At 49.2% G+C, this 17,018-nt stretch overlaps 1 protein-coding gene across 1 annotated transcript; it reads left to right on the top strand.

Moving 5' to 3' along the window:
- The first annotated feature begins 4,416 nt into the window (after positions 1-4,416).
- Mfsd2b (major facilitator superfamily domain containing 2B) lies at positions 4,417-14,968 on the top strand. The gene is made up of 14 exons (XM_005360613.3): positions 4,417-4,482; positions 7,400-7,525; positions 8,366-8,490; positions 9,038-9,161; positions 9,465-9,543; positions 9,631-9,761; positions 11,020-11,110; positions 11,223-11,344; positions 11,848-11,931; positions 12,175-12,255; positions 12,467-12,576; positions 12,835-12,978; positions 13,250-13,426; positions 14,419-14,968. Exons 1-14 carry the CDS (start codon positions 4,417-4,419, stop codon positions 14,441-14,443), a joined length of 1,485 nt encoding a protein of 494 aa, XP_005360670.1. The 3' UTR covers positions 14,444-14,968.
- Positions 14,969-17,018: the final 2,050 nt, after the last annotated feature.

The following is a 17,018-nucleotide window of genomic DNA, read 5'->3' as shown; positions in this document are numbered from 1 at the left end:
GGCAGAGGCAGGCGGATCTCTGTGAGTTCGAGACCAGCCTGGTCTACAGAGCTAGTTCCAGGACAGGCTCCAAAGCCACAGCAAAACCCTGTCTCAAAAAACCAAAAAAAAAGAGAAATAAATAAACTATTTGCAAATAATCTGTTGAATTAAACTTTAAATAATTAAAATATAGATAAATATCAATAAAAACAAGAGAGGTATACATTGTAGCAAAGATTAAGTGACCCATACCAGCAGCAGTATCCATAGGTGCTGGATATAGTCTATAAACCTTTTATGTGAGTTATATGTATATAATTATTAAAAACTCAAAGTTTGGCCAGGTGGTAGTAGTGAACACCTTTAATTTCAGTACTTAGGAGGCAGCCACAGGCAGATCTCTGAGTTCAAGGCCAGCCTGGTCTACAGAGTGAGTTCCAGGACAGCCAGGACCATATAGAGGAACCCTGTCTAGCGGGGGGAAAGAATCCTCAAAGTTTTCAAGTGTTTACTCACTTAAAAATAATAACTTGGAAGCTGCCCACAGTTGTGCATGCTGTAGCTCTCACTCATGCCCCATACCTCCTGAGAGAGGAGGGTCATGTGAGCCTGAGCAGCACTGTAAAGCCCTGTCTCTTAACAATAACAACATTCACACCCAGTTAAGAGCACTGGCTGCTTTTGCTGTGGATCTGGGTTTGATTCCCAACACCCACATGGCAACTCGAAACCACTCTAGCTCCTGTTCCAAGGCATCCAGCTCCCTCCTCTGACCTCTGGGCACTGTGCTCAAGTGATACACACAAGAAAAAAAACATATACACCTTAATTTTTTAAAAAATTAAATAATTTCCAAAGCATGAAAAGACTTATTGAGAAAGGTGGCATTGTATATTTTTCCAAAAGTTTGTCTAACAGTGAAGAGGAATGATTCTTACCTGCTTTTCCATTCTCTGTGTTGTAGGATCACTTTCCTTACAGCCTCTAGAAGACAGCTCTTTTCTTCTGTGAGAATAAGAAAGAGGAAAGACATTCTGACAAAGGATTATTGGGAGTAATTTCCAAAGGGACAATACCTGGCCAAACATGGTAGCCCACATCTGTGATCATAGCACTTAGGAGACTGATGCAGGAGGATTACCATGAGGTCAAGGCCAGCTTGGGCTACAGAATAAGACTGTCTTAGACAACAAAGTCTGTTCCTGCCACCTCCCACGAACATGGTTCGCTGTGTTGGAGATGGTGCCAGCTCCAGGTGGAGTCCTGAATGGTTTGTAGGGATTTAGTGTAATGCTGCAGGAATCGGTGCTAGGCCTGAGTCCTGTGAGAATCCATCCTGTATACTTCACCACAGACCGCGGCCGACTCCACCGACAGGCAGTGTGTAGACCTCACTTAGCAGTATCCTCTTCCCAAGTTTACTCAGGCTGCCCCCTTAGAGCTGAAGCACTCATGACGTAGCCGGTGCCTTGCTCCCATCACAGATGAGGTGGGGCTGGGAAAGAGTGAATGAGGTTTGAACTCAGGAATTACAAGGGGGAACCTATGTACGTAACTGGACGTCCTGGCTCAGCCCTTTCTTTTGCAGTCTTATTTAAAGACGCTGTCCTCCCTAGTTCCCAGCCTTCCATATGCCACACCTTCACCTTGTGGGCGGGTAGTGTAGAATAGAGGATGAAGGAGAGCATTTTCATTTTGTCTTTTACCTAGGAATTCAGCAGGTATGTAATGGAAAATTAAATATTTATTGTCGATAACTTTTACACGGAGCCTCTTTAGTAAAACAAATAATTATGTTCTTAACAAAAAAGAGGGTAGTAAAATCGATGATTTTGACTTTTGGATACAGGCAAAAACTTTGGGTTGTTGATATGTCAAGAATCTAAGGAAATGTTTCCTATGGGCTTATCATGAAACCTGTCTATCTGCATCATTGTAAATGATAAGCAGTTCTTTATATTTTTATGAAAGGCCTCTCACAAGAATGTTTCTCCTGTCTCTACAAAAAAAAGAAAAAGAAAAGAAAGACAAAGAAAGAAAAGCCTCCTTTGTGGATTTTCCAGTTTGTCATTAACCGGAAGCCACAGGGCTTTCTTGTGTATCCTATGCAGTACATGCTGGGGAGACATTCCAATGGGAAGGACAGTCATCAGCAATAACTTGTGTTTCTCTAAACTGTGAAAATGTTAGTGTGAATGGTGTTCTTAAAGATAATCATCTGATAAAGCTTTTTACTTGAAAATCCAAAGCTGTGAAGTTGCTAGACTCCTTACTACAGGTTGACTTTGGAAGAATAAGTTGGAAGGGAAGCAAAACTTGAAATAAGTGGCCATCTTAGGAGTGGGATGCAATTTGACCCAATTCATTGCTTCAAATCTGTCACCAGTTATCTTGCAGATAAGATGGACATACAGGAGTACCTATCTGATTTATACATCCTAATCTGCCAGCTAGATTACTATGCACTCTCAAAGCTAAAGTAATTTTACCTTATCATGACTTATTCTGTACACCTCATGATGTTTGCATACATTGACAATGCAGTATGTGTGTATTTATTTTAGTGCCTTAATATGTTTTTGATGTGGTATTTTGCTAATGGTTAAATGAACTGTTCTCTTAAAGATAAAATGCTGTTCGTTGAAAGGATCTGTTAGATAGTTTACACTTGTTATAAAATAGTACATGTGAATGCTTTTGTCATTTTTTATCTAAGTCATTCAGTTTGAGAATCAATATTATTTATTAGATGCCCTTTCTTTAGCCAATGTTATTTTATGTTGATGCTCAGAAATGTGAAAAAGTGATATTTTAGTACCAATACAACGGTTGCATTTGTTCTTTTGACATAGCATGGAGCCTTATTAGTATACTCCTTTGTTCTTTGCCAAAGAACACTTCGATAAAATTTGCTTATCACACTGGATCCTCAGAAGTGGCTTACTCATTACGTTTATAACTTGCTCTTTGTCATCTGTTTTAAATTGTTTTGGCACAGACAACTCTTACTCATAATTCATACTCATAGAAAGTTATACAGATATTCTAAAGGTAATCTTTAAGTGTATTAAATCCTGTCTCTAAGAAATGTGCACAGCTACAGCAGCATGAGCACGTTTTTATGTCCTTATAGTTCATCTGTACAGCATTAGAATATCACTCTATGTGTCTTGTTTGTTTGTTTTTCGAGACAAGATTTTTCTATAGATTTGGAGTCCGTCCTAGAACTTGTTCTGTAGACCAGGCTGGCCTTGAACTCAGAGATCTGCCTGCTTCTGCTAGGATTAAAGGCACCACCACGCTTGCCCAGCACACTGCACTGCGACATTCAGAGCAGAGAAGCCGTGCAGTGATGTCATTTTCTCAGGAACTTACGCATTTTAAAATGAGATTTTTTTTCTGCTATTAAGAGAGTTATTTGTATATCCCAATATAAATGCTTTATAATTTGTGAGTGTTATCTCCCACACTTGGGAGAATATGATTTACTTGCCACGTGATTATTTGCAGCAAAATGTTTGTCATTTTGCTATAGAACAGCTTATGCTTGTATCCTAATACGTACATTGCACCTGTTGTTGCTGAACTTAAAGTCACGTGGCCTATGCCCCCAACAAACTGGGTTGAGCAGTCTATACACTAACTTGGAGTCCAGTGAATAGTGGAAAGGGAGGCGTATTCAGTATGGGCACCTTGAGGAGAGCAACCAGAGGCTCCAAAGACTACCACGTCCATTTCCAAGAGGGAGTGGAACTCAGCAGTCCTGCCCAGGTGGAGGAGATCTTTCTCTAAGTTCCTTCACTGGGTGCCCAGGAGTTTTTTGTTTTGTTTGTTTTTGTTGTGTTGTTGGGGGTGGGGCTGACTAATTATTGGGGTCCATTGTTTCGGTAGTCTGATAATACAAGGCATGCTCCTCACACTATTTTGACAAGTAGTTTTATACAGTGTGGTCCTTTGCGTTTAAAAGCACTTCTGGGATATTGTTCCTGCCACACTTAGTTGCACAGATGTACCTACCAGTAGTTACCTATAGGAAAGCCTGGGAAATATGTACTTCAAGCTGAAAGCCCACTCAGCTATAATTTAGTTTGAGCAAGTGGAGTGTATTGCTTCATTTAAAGAATCAATTTGTTTGCTGGTTTTCACAAGGTGGGGGGTGTTAGCTGAGGGTTCCTGCCTACAACAGGACTGCCAAGAAAAGAAAATCCTCCCTGAGGAGTTGGCCGATTTTCCCAGGCGTGTGGGGATTGAGGAGCTCCTCCTAGGAGAGGAGAATAGGAAGCTTCCTTCTAGGTCCTGCAAAGACAGCAGGGGTTCCCCAGGGGCCGGCTGCCTGCTCGCCCTGGGCCGCGCCCACTTTGCCTGACCCACCCTTCCCGCGCCAGCCCAGAGCGCTGCAACGTTCCAGAGCAGAGAAGCCCTGCAGTTGCAGCCATGTCGTTTTCTCAGGAACCCACCCAGGCTCCGGTCGCAGATCCTCACACCGAGGAGGCAGACTCGGTGAGCTTCAGGAGGGCGAGAGGGGAAAGGGGGGCTGCTGGGCAGGGAAGAGAGGCACCTGCCACTGTCCTTTATCCAGATGTTGAACGGAGTACAGAGTTTGCTGCCACTGGGACACCCCAGAGAAAACAGAATGGCACCCGGAGCCCTGACATGAAGCGACAAGTAGGCAGGAAGGAAGGGTCAGTCAGGTATCTTAGCGTCCTGATCCTAAACCACTGCAGGTCCTCCTGGAGGCCTCTTCAGTCCTGGCCTCCCTTCTCCAAACTCCAGGCAGCTCCTGTGGAATTAGCCTCCCTCTAAAATCCTGGTGCTGCCCAAGTACTTAGAAGACTGGGCTTCCCCCCGTGTGCCCAGGTGGGGGCTTTGGAGGTGTGGGGGGTGGGCAAATGGGACCCCAAGGTGTTCTTAGGCCCTCTGTTCTCTTCGTGAGTAGAGCTGAGACGGGGCCACCCCAGTTCCACTGCAAGTTTTTTCTGCGGCTTCGGTAGAATACCACCTCCACCCCTTATCTCCATTCAGGGTTTACTGTCAGGCAACTCAGCAAAAGAAAACGGCATTCCTTAATGGGGAGACCCCTGGTGCCTCCGCGTGCCTGTAGTCCCAGTTCCTCACCTTGAGGTTCTGGGAAGACATGAAGAGTCTTAATCAGAAAAGCAGAGTAGAGATGGAGCCTAGGGGCAGAGGGTTTGTCCAGCATGGTAAGACTCCTATGCTGGGGGCAGGGTGGAGTAGGAGACCCTCTGGGGACTCGCATTTTCCAGGAAAATTCAGGGTATTGGGGTGGTGTGATCGCCAAAGAAAAAGAAAGGAAGGATGGAAGGAAGGGAGACAGACAGAGAGGAAAGAAACTGAGACTGCCATGAAGCTCCCCCAGTGTGTCAATCATCCTGATAATCTGAGGTGTATAGATCTGCACTTTGCTAAGCGCCTTGCCTAGGTCACAGCCAGTTGGTTGGTTTGTAAAATGTAGATTTCATGGACTGAAGGGGTTAGGTGACCAAATGACCATTCCAAAGACTGCAGGACTGGCTCACCTCAGTTTCTGCCGGAATTTGTTTGGCTGGCCCTCTGTTATTTAAAACCTCCATAGGCCCATGTAGGGGGAAACTAGAGACTCATTATGGGACGAGAATCCACTGACACTGGATTCTGCCAACTAAGCTTTTCCAGAAGTTGCAATAAGGTTCACACAAATGTCAAAAAAGTATGCACCCAACCCTGAGAATGGTTTTTCTCCTGGGGTAGGAAGCTTGTGTGAAGTGTGTGATAAAGCTTATCTGGGAAGACCTTCCCTTCCGTGCAGCCTGCCTGTGGTGCCCTCAAGATACTGAGAAAGGCAGAGTCCTAGTTCCTTTCCACCCCATTCCTGTCCCCAGGCAAAGGAGGAAAAACAGGTTCCTAGCATTATTGATCACAGAACACTTTACAATGTCCTCCTGGTCACTCATTGCTTTAAAAGCATACTAAGCCCCGACTGATCACCTAGGTAGTAGAGGCCCCACAGTGAGTTAGAAATTTATGCTCTCAGCTTACGTGGGTATGCCAGACACTCTGGCCAATTCAGAGACCTGAGCTGTCAGGGAGGGAATGCCTCTGAGGAAGAAACATTTAAATGGCAAGCAATCAATTCTCGAAATTCTTGAAAGACACAGAAGAACCTTCTAGAGAAAATAATATGTGTGTATACACACAAAGTACACACAAAGACCCCGAGGAAGCAGCAGTCAAAGGGTTTGAACGATAAGAAACTCCCACCAAGAAGGCTATTTGAAGAGAGGGAGGGAGTGGGAGTAAAGTGAGCTCCTACCGGCCATTTCTAGGACCTGGGCTTTTACTAGACAATAAAGACAGACAAGTTACTGGTTTTAAGCGGAGAGCAGACCTAGTCTAATTTATTTCTTCAAAGAGCACTGGCTGCAGCAGGGGGAGTGGACTAGCGGCAGGGGAGCCACTTAGGAAGCTCGCCTGACGGGGGAATTGGAAAAGAGAGGAACCAAGGATGACAAGGTCGTGGCCTGAGTGGCTGAGCGAACGCCAGTGTTATTTAATGCCCTGTGGCAAATGGTTTGGAGCTGGCTTCACACTGGGATGGCAGCAAGGACCTGTGTTTAGACCATGGGACTGTGAGCTGGCGATCAAGTGTTCATGACTCGGCTGGATGGCCGAGGGGCTGTGATATTCCACGTTCCAGGCTTTTAGACTATTCTCTCATACTGCTGGTTCGATAAAGTCTTTCCAAAAGAAAGGGGGTAAGGTTTGCTGGTGTCTGTGGTGTACACACCCCCATCATAGCTGATGCCAGGGGCTTGCAAAAGTCGCAAACATTGGATGACTGAGTGGCTAAAGATACCTGCCACCAAGCCTGATGAGCTGAGTCTGTTACCTAGGGTCCCCATGGTGGAAAGAGAGAGCCCCTCTCTCTCTCTCTCTCTCTCTCTCTCACACACACACACACACACACACACACACACACACACATAAATGTAAAATAAACCCAAACATTGAACGATAGCTTCTCAGAGCCACTGTCTCATCCTAACAGCCTTGTCAAGTTAGCAGGAAGATTGCATCCAATGAGGAAAATGCAGCCTAGAAACATAAAGGGATTTGTTCAAGATTACATAGGGCCCACAGCTCCACTGACTCGGACAGAAAGTGACTGTGGCAGGAAGCATGGGGACGGACTGCAAGGAAGAACTTCCCCCTGGAATGGTGTAGAGGTCAAGATTTAGAATTCTGTTTCTTAATTCTCTCTCTCACTTCTCCATAGGGTGATCTGGGGTCAAAATGAGGCTGAGGTTGCTAACGAGCCCTCGAGTCGCCAGGGAATATAGGATGTTTATGAAAGTCACTGGGGCGCGGAGCGCTGGTTCGTGTCTCTAGGAATAGGGGTTAGTTCTCATGTCTCCCCCAGGACAGCAGAGCCGGTCGCCTCTCAGTCTGTACGAAGCTGTGCTATGGCATTGGTGGGGTCCCCAACCAGGTGGCCTCCAGCGCCTCAGCCTTCTACCTGCAGCTCTTCCTACTTGATGTGGCACAGGTTAGTGCGGGCAGCTCCTTTGGTCTTTCTACCTCCTCTCCGCCCATGCTGTCACTTTGGTTTTGGTAGATCGTCCTTTGACCCAAGCTTGGTAACAACATTTAAAAGGGCCGTAGAAGGAAGACTCTTTAAGGATACTCATTACGTCCTGCTTGTGCTAGGAAAATGAGAAAATAATCAGGTGTGGTGACAGACACTTGTAATCCCAGCATTCCAGTAGAGAGGCAGGAGGCGCAGGAGTTCAATTCCACCCTCTGGGCACCATGGCTAGTTTGAGGCCAGCCTTGGCTACATGAGACCCTGTCTCAAAACTCTCACTGGCTCTCAACCTTCCTAATGCTGCAACCTTTAATACAGTTTCCCATGTTATGGTGACCCCCCAGCCATAAAATTATTTCGGTGCTCCCTCATAACTGTAATTTTGCCACTGTTAAGAATCATAATGTAGAGGCAGGTGGATCTCTGTGAGTTCGAGACCAGCCTGGTCTACAGAGCTAGTTCCAGGACAGGCTCCAAAGCCACAGAGAAACCCTGTCTCGAAAAACAAAAAAACAAAAAAAAAACAAAAAAAAAAGAATCATAATGTAAATATTGGATATGGAACTCCTGTGACCCACAGGTTGAGAACCACTGTCCTACCTCAAAACCAAAAGGCAAACTAATAAATAGTGATAGAATAGCTGTGCACAGCCATCGGCTTTTCCCTCTCCTCACCAGCTCCATGTCCCTCAGAGCTTTCTGGAATCATATCCTGGGCAGGAGCCTTTTCCACAGGCAAGCAAGCCTGACTGTGTTCTCTGACTTCGTGGAGCCTTGACTCTCTCCTCTCGATGATTTCAGATCCCCGCCGCCCAGGTGTCTCTTGCCTTGTTTGGAGGGAAGGTGTCTGGGGCGGTTGCAGACCCCGTGGCTGGCTTCTTCATCAACAAAAGCAGAAGGACAAGGGCTGGGCGGCTAATGCCTTGGTGAGCAGCCCCTTGGTGCTTAGACCTCTGACCCCTCCCCTGGCCCTGCGTCACCGTCACAGCCTGTTTGTTAGGTGATACCTTGGATGGTTAGAAGACAAGCCTGTGTGGTGCAGGAGATGAGTCAGGTCAGAACGAGTCTCACGGTACTCCAGAGACACGCTTAGGGATTGTCTGTCCTCATCAGGGGGCGCAGGATGGCTCCCATGGTAGAACTGGGCTGGAAGGCCCTGGAGGAAAAGTAACATGCTTGTGCTCCAGGAAAGCAAACAGTGCCTTATATGTGCAGGCCAAATGCTGCACCACTAAGTGAACCCCAGTTCTCCACTGTCCTGAATACAGTGAACGGCACCCCTAAGGACCCTGGCCAGAGTCCCAACAGTGAATGTCCCTCCTTCCATTACCTTCGCTTCCCTCTGTCTCCGTGGCTCCCTGAGAGCCCCAGCTCCAGGGCCCCCTCAAGGGGCAGAAACAGGGTGAGGTTGTTCCTGTTGGGTCCTTGGTGCCCCTGTACTGTAGGCACCATTCCTTAGTTGCGCTTCTATAGGGCACTGGGCTGCATGCCCTTAATCGCACTGGCCTACTTCTTCCTGTGGTTTCTGCCCCCGTTCACCAGCCTGCGTGGGCTCTGGTATGCCACCTTCTACTGCCTGTACCAGGCCCTGTCTACGGTAAGTGTGTGACTGCCCCTCCTAGGCCTGGTTCTGGTGAACCCCACTGCCAGATAAAATTTCTATTCAGAGTAAGGGTATTGTAGGTTGACTTCATTGCTCTGGGCTGCCCATCAGTGCTTGGAAACCTGTCACCAACAATATTGCTGCTCAGGGCTTGCTTCTCAGCCCTTCGCTTTGAGATTCGGATGCTTTGGCCTTTTAGAAATCTGGATGGGCTAAAGTGGCTGGGGAAGGAGACACAGACCTTGAGTGGCAGTGTGGGTGGTGGAGGCCACTCTAAGCTCTGAGGGGCCATGCCAGTTCTTCCAGGTTCCCTACACAGCGCTCACTATGATCCTCACCCCCAGCCCCAGGGAGCGAGACTCTGCCACTGCATACCGTGAGTCCAATTCTGTGTTCGCTCGGAGGCTGCTGTCCCCCAGTTCCTGCAGCTCGCCATGCTACTTTGTACATGCTTTGTCTCCAGGGATGACCATGGAGATGGCAGGGACACTGATGGGAGCCACTGTCCATGGGCTCCTCGTGTCCAGTGCCCATGGGTCTCGGAGGTGTGAGGATCCTGTGCTCGCCGGGAGTACTGCTGTGTCCCCAGATGTAGTAAGTGTCTGAGGAACGCAGGAGCCCCTCTGCGGGGTCAACGCCTTCCTCCAGGGATGCTCTTCTGTCGGTTCTTCCTCGGGTTGGGCTCACTACTCATCCTTTCCCTACCTCTCTAGCCGAACTCATAAGCCCTAACACCTATCAGGTTCTCCACCAAGCCTGAAAGGGAGGGCAGGAAGGAGGGAGAGACAGACAGACAGAGAGAGGACACAGACCATGTAGCTCAGTGTAGAACACTCGACGAGCATGCATGAGGCACTAATGGACCCAATCACTAGGCCTGGCCAGAACCAACCAAACAGCCCCAGCAAAAGCAAAAGCGAGGCGCGGTGGCGCCCTGGGAGATGGAGACGACGGGAGGAGCAGTTCACGGCTATCTTTGGTTATAGAGTCAGCTTAGGGCCAACCCAAGTTATACCAAACCTGTCAGTGTGTGGGGGCCGATGACAAGCCACTAATAGACAAAAACAACAACGGGAGAAAACACAAGGGCTGAGTTACCATTCAGCTGCCAGAGATTTTGCCTAGAACATCTGAAGCCCCCTCAGCACCTTATAAGCCAATGATGGCTCCCAGCTGTAATCCCAGCACCCAAGAGGTGGAGGCAGGCAGATCCCAAGTGTAAGGTCACCCTTGGCTACATAGTGAGCTATAGGCCAGCATGGGCAACACGAAGACCTGCTTTAAAAAAAAAAAAATCCCATACAAAATTACCAACGATTTCGGGACAATGAAAGCAAAGAATTGGAGTCAAGCACAGTGAGTTTTCCAGGGTAAGGCCAGGGGAACACACAGAACAGAACTTGACTGGGAAAGCCATTCTGCACTCCCTGCCGCCCCCTCCGCCCTCTATCCTCATTGGCTATTATCCCCTAGCATCTCTTTGTCTTTCACTCTGTATTTCCTCTGGGTCTCTGTCCGTCACACTACTGTTAGCAGCCTCACCACTGTCCAGCCTTTACTGTGGATGAGGAGCCACGTAGTCATCATTGTGGACACAGAAGTTACCAGCAATGCCTATTTGCTGACCAAGATGGAACAGTAGGCACGCTGACCTCTGATGGCACAGCTGTTCCCTTCCATAGCGGGGCAAAGAGTCATCAGAGGAGCAAAACTCTTAGGCCTAACTCCCGAGCGAAGTGGAGCAGCAGAAGCCAGCATCCTTGGGCTTGGGGTGAAGGCATGGAGGGGTGCTCCCGCTCCCCTGCCTGGTCTGGAAACACTACGCTCAGTGCAGTACTGTCTTCTCCCGCAGGCACGCCTCTACTGCATTGCGGCTGCTGTGGTCGCTTTGACTTACCCTGTGTGTGGCGGTTTGCTGTGCCTGGGAGTGAAGGAGAGACCAGGTATAGGGTGCAGAGAGTGTGAGAGCATGACAGACAGGAGCTGGGAGCAGGATTCCTCCTGGGGCTGAGTTTTTGACTCTTCCAGTCCAGGTATCACCTTCCTGTTTTGCAGACACTTCTGCCCCAGCCTCAGGTCCAGGCCTGAGCTTCTTCACGGGGCTGGCCATCACTTCCCGGCACCCGCCCTACTTGAGTCTGGTGGTCTCCTTCTTGTTCATCTCAGCTGCTGTCCAGGTACCGCTGGCCAAGTGATCTTTGATTTGCTCCGGCTGTGCTTCTCATAAACAGGCATTTGGAATAGGGTCTCGTGTAGCCCAGGCTGGCCTTGAACTTGCTATGTAGTTGATTCTGGCCATCACATCAGCTCCTGATTCTCCTGCCTCCACACATGTGCTGGTGTTACAAGCATCTGTCATCATGGCCGGCTAGGTTTCAGTTTTACAGAGAATGACACGTGACTGAGAGTGTGCTGGGAAGAAAACCCTGGGTGTGACTTGTGTGACCGGGGTGATGTCTAAGTGGACAGCCTCTCATAGCACCTCAGCTATAGTTAAGTCCGTCTGATCGTAACTGTGCGAACAGGGGCAGTGCACAGGAAAGGAGGCTTGTATCCATGGTGAGGTGAAATCCTTTGAGTTCAAGGACTCAATGGGGAGACCTTACTGAAGACCTTCCCCTTACATGTGACTTCTAATCCTGCCAATTCCCTGCATATCATTTCCTGTGCATGTCCTCAGGTGGAACAAAGCTACCTGGTCCTGTTCTGTACACACGCCTCCCGGCTACAAGAACATGTTCAGAGCTTGGTGCTAACCATCCTGGTAAGGGGACCAAGGAGGTGGAGGCTGGGGCCCTTGGGAGACTGAGGGAGAACCTCTGTCGCCAGAGGTCTCATGGTCACATTTTGTTTCAGTCCCATTCCAGCAGAGGGTGGAGTTGGGGAATAGCTACTGGTTCAAACCAGACAGTCTGAGTTTGGGTGTCCTACCTAAAAGCAACGGTTTTGAGGTCTGGAGAAAGGTGTGGACCTCAGGGCCTGGTGGGATGATGCTGTGTGCTCACAGATCTCAGCTGTGCTGAGCACCCCACTGTGGGAGAGGGTCCTCCAGCGATTTGGGAAGAGGACGTCTGCGTTCGGGATCTGTGTGAGTGAATCAAGAAGCAAGGCTTGCGGGTAGCTGAGGAGGTAACCATGGAACCTGAGCTCAGCGGGGTTAGATCTGGGTTCCCGTGGGTCTGCTGGGCCTAGCACAGGACCAGGTGCGGGGGCTTATCTTGCATCACAAAGGCTGAGCCTGCTATGAGAAAGCAAGGCAGGGGAATGTGGAGGGCTGGCTCACAGGTCTCTCTCCCCAGATAATGGTGCCATTTTCCATCTTGCTGGCTGCTGTGCCCTCTGCACCTGTGGCTTATGTTGTGGCCTTTGTCTCTGGTGTGAGCATTGCTGTGTCCCTGCTGCTACCCTGGTAGGCTGGAAGAAATGATGGGGGATTGGGAGCCTCATATCCTCCAGTAAGGGAGTCTTTCTTCCTTCCGCTGTCCTTCTTCTTGGATGGGACCACCAGTTCCTTCCTTGGAGCCAACAACAGCAGAGGGAAACACTGGGCGCTGTGGGTTGGTTCTGAGCAGAGGTCTCCAACGTACTCTCTGCCCTCCTGAGGACTCGCAGGCTGGCCCTGGGCTTCTCAAAGAGAAGAGGGCTAACTCCATGCACCTGCTCCCAGGTCCATGCTGCCAGATGTGGTGGATGACTTCCAGCTGCAGCACCGACATGGCCCAGGCGTGGAGACCATCTTCTACTCATCCTACGTCTTCTTCACCAAGCTCTCAGGCGCAGGCGCTCTGGGCATCTCCACCCTCAGTTTGGAGTCAGTCCTAGGGATGGGGTACACCAAAAGCACGAAAGACCAGGGGGGTGGGAAGAGGAGACAGAACCCCAACCCATGAGTCTGGAGTGCGTGCTGCACTCTATGGAGTGCGAGGAACCCCAGCATCAGAACTGAGGGGCTCTGAACTCCTTATACCCAATCTGGCTAGCAGTCAGTTATCAGGAAAGGGTGGGGTGACACATCGGTGACTTCTGCACCCAAGAACTCATGCTCAACAGAGCTGACAAACAGAGGGGTGGTGTTTCTCCAGGTTCGCAGGGTATAAGGCAAGAGCCTGCCAGCAAGCAGAGGAAGTGGTAGTCACCCTCAAGGTCCTCATCGGTGCTGTGCCCACCTGCATGATCCTTATTGGTCTCTGCGTCCTCATGGTTGGTCCCACTCCCAAGACGCCAAGCCAGGACGCCTCCTCCCAGCTAAGCCTTCAGAGGTGGGCAGTGCTTGTACATTGGGTACACACGGGCAGGGTTACCAGCCTAAGGGACACACACACACCCTGGTGCCTAACAGTTAACACCAGCCGAGCCGTCAGATTTCGGGCTGCTTGCCTTAGCTTCAGTGACACTCCCTGCTCCCAGATTTCCTTCTGTCTCGAGTCTTTATCCTCAGCTTCCTTCCTTGCACTACCTAGTGGACGGGGATGTGAGGAATCTCTAGATCTCCCCTGCACCTGGTCTACTCTCGTGACCTAGAATACCTCATACCAGTGACTCAGGTACCCTCCGCCCTGCACTTCCGCCAAGTTCCACATCTAGGTGCGTTGCTCATTGTACAGCTCTACCTGCTGTCCGCCCAGTGTAGGGAGCCTTCACCTGATCTCATTCTCTCCCTACACTTCTTCCGGATCCCCATCTCAGAGAGTGCCGAAGCCTGGGAGCCTCCTGCTCATCCCTCCCACGGCTGCTGAGTGCCTGCCCAGGCTTGTCCTTCTACCATACATCCGACCACATGGAGGATGTGTGTACTGCCTGGCTTTCCCAGGACAGTGCAGGCATCTTACAGCTGAAAATACAGTTCATTAATCCGTCTATTCCAGGAGCTCAGCACAGGGCCCAAGGCCCGATAGGTGCCTATTGGAAAGTGTGCCCATCAACATACACCTGACCCACAGATGTGTCTACTTACAAATATATAAGTTGGTGTCCATGTTGCCCCAGGACACACAGGCAGCATTATCAGCAGGCCCTTATTCTCATAGCTGGTAGCATCAGCCTTCAGCTAAAGGGCCCAGAGGTCCTGCTGTCCACTCAACAATGCCTAGAGGTTGGGGACCTGGAACTTGGCCGTGGCTTTAGTAGGCCTGTGAGTGGAGAATTGCTGGCAATGCATGGAACAGCCGCTGAAACTTCTGTGGCACTCTGGGACAGGGTGGAGACCTCATCTCACCTCTCTCTTCCTCCCTGGTTTCTTCCCTTCCCTCAGGAGAACTAGCTACAGCCTCGCCTGAACTAGAAGGGGACTTCTGTGAGGCAGAAAAGCAGAAGCCTGCATTTTCTAGAATTCTCTCTATCCAGCAACCCGAGCATAGCCTACCAACTTAGCACACGCATTTTCCCTTGGAGTGGAGACTAGGGACATCTGAAGGGGCTGGCCCAGGCTCTAGGAACCCTACTCAGCACCTCCTTGCCTGCTGACCCTCAACCTTCCAGGCTTGTAGCCCAGACGACTCCACCTTCAAGAACCCTCAGACTCCGAAAGCATCCTGCCTACTCCAGCCTGGACACTCTCTTTGCTCGATGGCAGAGCTCCACACACAGGAGGTTTGCAGAGTCTCCAGTGACGCCTGCTGAGAGCGTAGGAAAGCTGGGACACCATGTGACTGGGCAAACGGAGGACATGTGACGTCTTGGGGGCTAAGCAGACCCACCATGGTACACGGGTGTTCAGCGTTTTTTTCTATCAGTAGACAGAGGATGGCGCAGAACCATCAGAGGCCTTTCACTTTTTACAAATAAATGCAAACGTATTTTCTGAAATTCTGTTATATTAGCATATAATAGGAAGGGCAGTTTTCTAGGGGTTGTATAAGTCTTTGGGGAAGAAGGATTCACTGGGGTTGATATTTTTTCAAAAACAAATTTAGCTGGGTGTAGTGATGCACACAGGTAATCCTGGCACTCAGGAAAAAGCAGGAGAATCAAGAGTTCAAGGCCAGGCTCAGCTAGGTGTCAAGTTTGAAGCCAGTCTGAACAACCTGACGCCTTATTAGCAATCAAAAGTAAAGTTCAAGAGCTGACTTCCTACAGAATGGATAAAATGTTTCTGTGGACAGCTCACCATCCCGCGCTGCATCCCCTGAGGAGGAGCCTAAGTCTGGCTCTTACCCCAGCTATGAATTACAGAGACCAGGGCACCAGCTGCTGCCCTCAACCTAAACCAAAACAACTTGCCATTCCCATCTCTTCCTTACCAGTCACTCCTGAATCCATAGCAGAGGAGACAGTGTTGTGTGACAGGACCAGCTGCAGCACGCGGAGGAGGAGAAAGGAGTTTGTTTCCACTCCTCCCCACAGCAAGTGCTTTCCCATAGTGCTTGCCTTATTTGTTTCTATTTTTTTCTTTTCTTTTTTTTTAAGATTTATTTATTAATTTATGTAGTATCCTGCCCGTAGGCCAGAAGAGGGCACCAGATCTCGTTATAGGTGGTTGTGAGCCACCACGTGGTTGCTGGGAATTGAACTCAGGACCTCTGGAAGAGCAGTCCACTGAGCCATCTCTCCAGCCCTATTTCTTGTTTCTAAAGATTGCTTTCTTTCCTTCTTTACTTTTCTTCCTTAATTTGGTTTCTCGAGACAAGAGTTTCTGTGTAGCCCTGGCTGTCCCGGAACTCTATCTGTAGACCTGGCTTGCCTCACACCTGTAGATCTGCCTGCCTCTGCCCTCCAAGTGCTACCAGCAAAGGCATGTGCCACCACCATCTGGCTAAAGATTTCTTTTATGTGTATGTGTTTGTGCCTTAGTGTACATGTGCACTACATGAATGCAGGTGCTGCAGTGACCAGCAGAGGGCAGCATTGCCCATGGAGTTATAGTTACAGGTGATTGTAAGCTGCCCAGTGCGGGTGCTGGGAATCAAACCTTGGTCCTCTGTAAGAGCAACAAATATTCTTGACCACTGAGCCATCTCTCCAGCCCTTTATTCATTACTTTTGTTGTTTGTTTGAGACAAGTTCATATGTAGCCCAGGTTGGCCTCAAACCCACTATGTAGCCGAAACTGTCCTTGAACCAAGGGTTACAGGTATGGATCATCATTGTTTAGTTTAGATTAGAGGTTATGTTGCCCAAGTGGGCTCAACTCCTAGGCTCAGCTGTCTGAATAGATGGTCATTTCTTCTTTGAACACCTACCTTCTGTACATCTCAGGATGGATATGTCAATCAAATTAGCAATGTCTGACAAAGCTCCAGACTATAGTGGTTAATTACTGATTGCCAACTTGGCAGGAGTTAGAATTACTGGGGAGACAATTATCTTGACAGGTTAACTGCGGTGGGAGGACCTGCTCACCATCACATGGGCTGGGGTCCCAGGCTGAAGGACGAGAGAGCAAGCAGGGCATCAACATTCACTTCCTTCCTCCTCACTTCAGATGCAATGTGAGCTGCTGCTGCAAGCTCCTGTTGCCATGGCTTCCCAACCCTGTACCCCTGAGTCAGAATAAACCCTCCTCTTTTTTTTTTGAGTCAGAATTTCTCATGTAATGGTACTAGCTGTCCTGGACCTTACTTAGTAGACCAGACTGGCCTCGAACTCACAGAGATCTGCTTGCCTCTGCCTGGCCAACCCTTCCTTCCTTAAGGGCTTTTATCAGAATATTTTAGCATGGCAATAGGACAGGTAACTGATGCTAGGCAATGGACACTGAGCACCACATTTCAGAACTCTAGTCTTCCTCGGCTTGCTCTCCACCGCCTCTGACCCACATTTCCCTCTTTGCTTCTGCTTCTTTGATGCTCCCTGACCTCCTCCGCCTTCCCAGTGTGATCTTACCACCACCACCACCACCACCACCACCACCAC

The sequence above is a fragment of the Microtus ochrogaster genome, linkage group LG3, assembly GCF_000317375.1.
Source record: "Microtus ochrogaster isolate Prairie Vole_2 linkage group LG3, MicOch1.0, whole genome shotgun sequence".
Taxonomy (NCBI): domain Eukaryota; kingdom Metazoa; phylum Chordata; class Mammalia; order Rodentia; family Cricetidae; genus Microtus; species Microtus ochrogaster.
This window is presented reverse-complemented; position numbering and strand designations above follow the sequence as displayed.

Bases quoted from the DNA above. Each gene is read 5' to 3' on its own strand.
- Mfsd2b (XM_005360613.3), top strand. From the start codon at position 4,417: ATGTCGTTTTCTCAGGAACCCACCCAGGCTCCGGTCGCAGATCCTCAC. The intron at 9,544-9,630 runs GTGAGTCCAATT...CTTTGTCTCCAG, and splicing joins AGACTCTGCCACTGCATACC to GGATGACCATGGAGATGGCA. The intron at 13,427-14,418 runs GTGGGCAGTGCT...CCCTTCCCTCAG, and splicing joins TCCCAGCTAAGCCTTCAGAG to GAGAACTAGCTACAGCCTCG.